At 36.2% G+C, this 2166-nt stretch overlaps 1 protein-coding gene across 1 annotated transcript; it reads left to right on the top strand.

Annotated features, from left to right (window-relative positions):
* The first annotated feature begins 213 nt into the window (after positions 1-213).
* Positions 214-1421, top strand: LOC113726241 (short-chain dehydrogenase reductase 3b-like). The gene has a single exon (XM_027249848.2). It carries the CDS (start codon positions 413-415, stop codon positions 1196-1198), a length of 786 nt encoding a protein of 261 aa, XP_027105649.1. The 5' UTR covers positions 214-412; the 3' UTR covers positions 1199-1421.
* Positions 1422-2166: the final 745 nt, after the last annotated feature.

The following is a 2166-nucleotide window of genomic DNA, read 5'->3' as shown; positions in this document are numbered from 1 at the left end:
TAGATGGTAATTAATAACTCCAAGTCATTTATCTGAAAAAAATACATATATATCATTAATATTTTATTATTTACTAAAAATTATTATTTTATTTAATTTTTTAAAAAATAAAATAATTATTTTTTATTTTTTTGAACTCGATCGAATTCAAACTTAGTCGAGATTCAACTTTGATTAAATCAAAATTCGACGCACTCGTTTGCAATGCAGTACTTTGCACTCCAAGTCCCAATTATTGACTAAAAAATTCTCCAGCACATGGGATGGGCAGTGGGCACATGATTAAGCAAAGGGCGGAACCTCCAGTAATTGGTGGTATTATAAAGCAGCAATCCTCCGACGCATGGTACGACTATAATTTCTCCTAAAGAAGGACTAGCTTCTTGAGATAAAAAAATTATCTCAAAGAGCGATGGCACAACCAGCTCCCAATATCACCAAAAAGTTGGAAGGCAAAGTTGCCATCATAACAGGCGGTGCCCGTGGCATAGGCGAGGCAACTGCTCGACTTTTTGCCAACCATGGTGCCAGAGTTGTGATCGCTGACATCCAAGATGAAGAGGGCCAAACCGTGGCCGAATCAATTGGCTCAGAAACCTGCAGCTATGTCCATTGCGATGTAGCTGATGAAGAGCAGGTCAAGAAACTGGTCGATTCAACCATCCATGCCTATGGCCAACTAGATATCATGTTCAGCAACGCAGGAGTATTTAGCAAGTCAAAACAATTGGTGATCGATCTTGACTTTGCAGGACTTGATCGAATCATGGCCATCAACGTACGAGGCACGGCGGCATGTGTAAAACACGCAGCGAAAGCGATGGTGGAAAGGGGAGTAAAGGGTAGCATAGTGTGCACGGCGAGTTTAGCAGCCACCACGGGTGGAGAGAGTTGGACTGATTATTACATGTCAAAACATGCTATGTTGGGGCTGATGAGATGTGCTAGCAAGCAGCTGGGGCCACATGGGATTAGGGTCAACGCTGTTTCACCATTTGCTGTTGCTACACCGCTAACGTGCAGCTCGTTTCAGATGGATGCTGAGGAATTTGAGAAGTTGAATCAGCCTCTTTCTTGCTTAAAAGGAACTGTATTGAAAGTTAATCATATTGCTGATGCTGCTTTATTCCTTGCCTCTGATGATTCTGCATTTATCACAGGGCATAATCTGGTGGTTGACGGCGGATGTACGGTTTGATTATCGATTATCATCGCAACAGAAGTTCGTACTTTTTTTTTTTTTTTTTGTTAATTTGTTTCAATGGGTGTTTGAAGGTTTCAAATTATTGCATCCACAGCAGAAGTTAAGAATTTTAAACTAGAATAAATACTTATATCGGACAGAAATATGTGTCTAAGATGCTGTTGTTTTGAATTTGTCGAATTCTGTCAACATAAAATAAGACGACCTATTTAATTTACCTTTTTTTTGTTTTCTGTTGACATGGTAGAGATCAAGAGTACTTTTTTAGTTTCCTTGTTTTGATAAAGGAAATAACGCTAGATTAAGACTAAAGAAGTCAGAGGATGTTTTCATCTCCATACTGGTTTATTCATGTTTGAATTATTTTTTTTGTTTGATCTTCATTGACTAATTTTGTTTTGTAAAATTTAGGTTAAAGGAGGATAAATAAGGTGAAGTGATTAATTTTGTGAGTATTTTTCTGTCGAGAGATAGAAACACACACTCAATTAAATTAAAAACACTCGGGAGGTTAACAGTTGGAGAACCCAATCTATATCTATATGTATTGCAAAAGAGATTTTTAGTAGAGACCCTCTCAATGGCTTCCAAACTTCTCATTCTTTTTTCTAGATTTTTATATTTATTTTAATACATAAAAAGTAGTGGGTTATAACCAACCCTATCACCAATCAAATATTTCAACTATCTACTTCATAAACCGTTTATAATTTGTTATTTATACTTTAAATCTTTTTTACTCCTTAAAAAGAAATTCGATAGATTTAAAACTTATTTTTTCGGGAAAAAAATTACCAACTTTTTTTTAAAGACAAATGCTCATTCGTATGTTATTTTAATACAACGTTACATTTTTATAATTAAAAATATTTGTCACCACTAGAGCTGTTAAACGAGTCGAGTCGACCTCGAGCATAGAACAATCGAGATCGACTCGAACCTTTAATCGAGCTAGCTCGAGC

Source organism: Coffea arabica, chromosome 2c, assembly GCF_036785885.1.
Source record: "Coffea arabica cultivar ET-39 chromosome 2c, Coffea Arabica ET-39 HiFi, whole genome shotgun sequence".
NCBI lineage: Eukaryota > Viridiplantae > Streptophyta > Magnoliopsida > Gentianales > Rubiaceae > Coffea > Coffea arabica.
Note: the sequence above shows the minus strand (reverse complement) of the source record. Positions and strands in the feature narration are given on the sequence as shown.

Excerpts from the sequence above, each read along its gene's own strand:
- LOC113726241 (XM_027249848.2), top strand. The coding sequence starts at position 413 with ATGGCACAACCAGCTCCCAATATCACCAAAAAGTTGGAAGGCAAAGTT.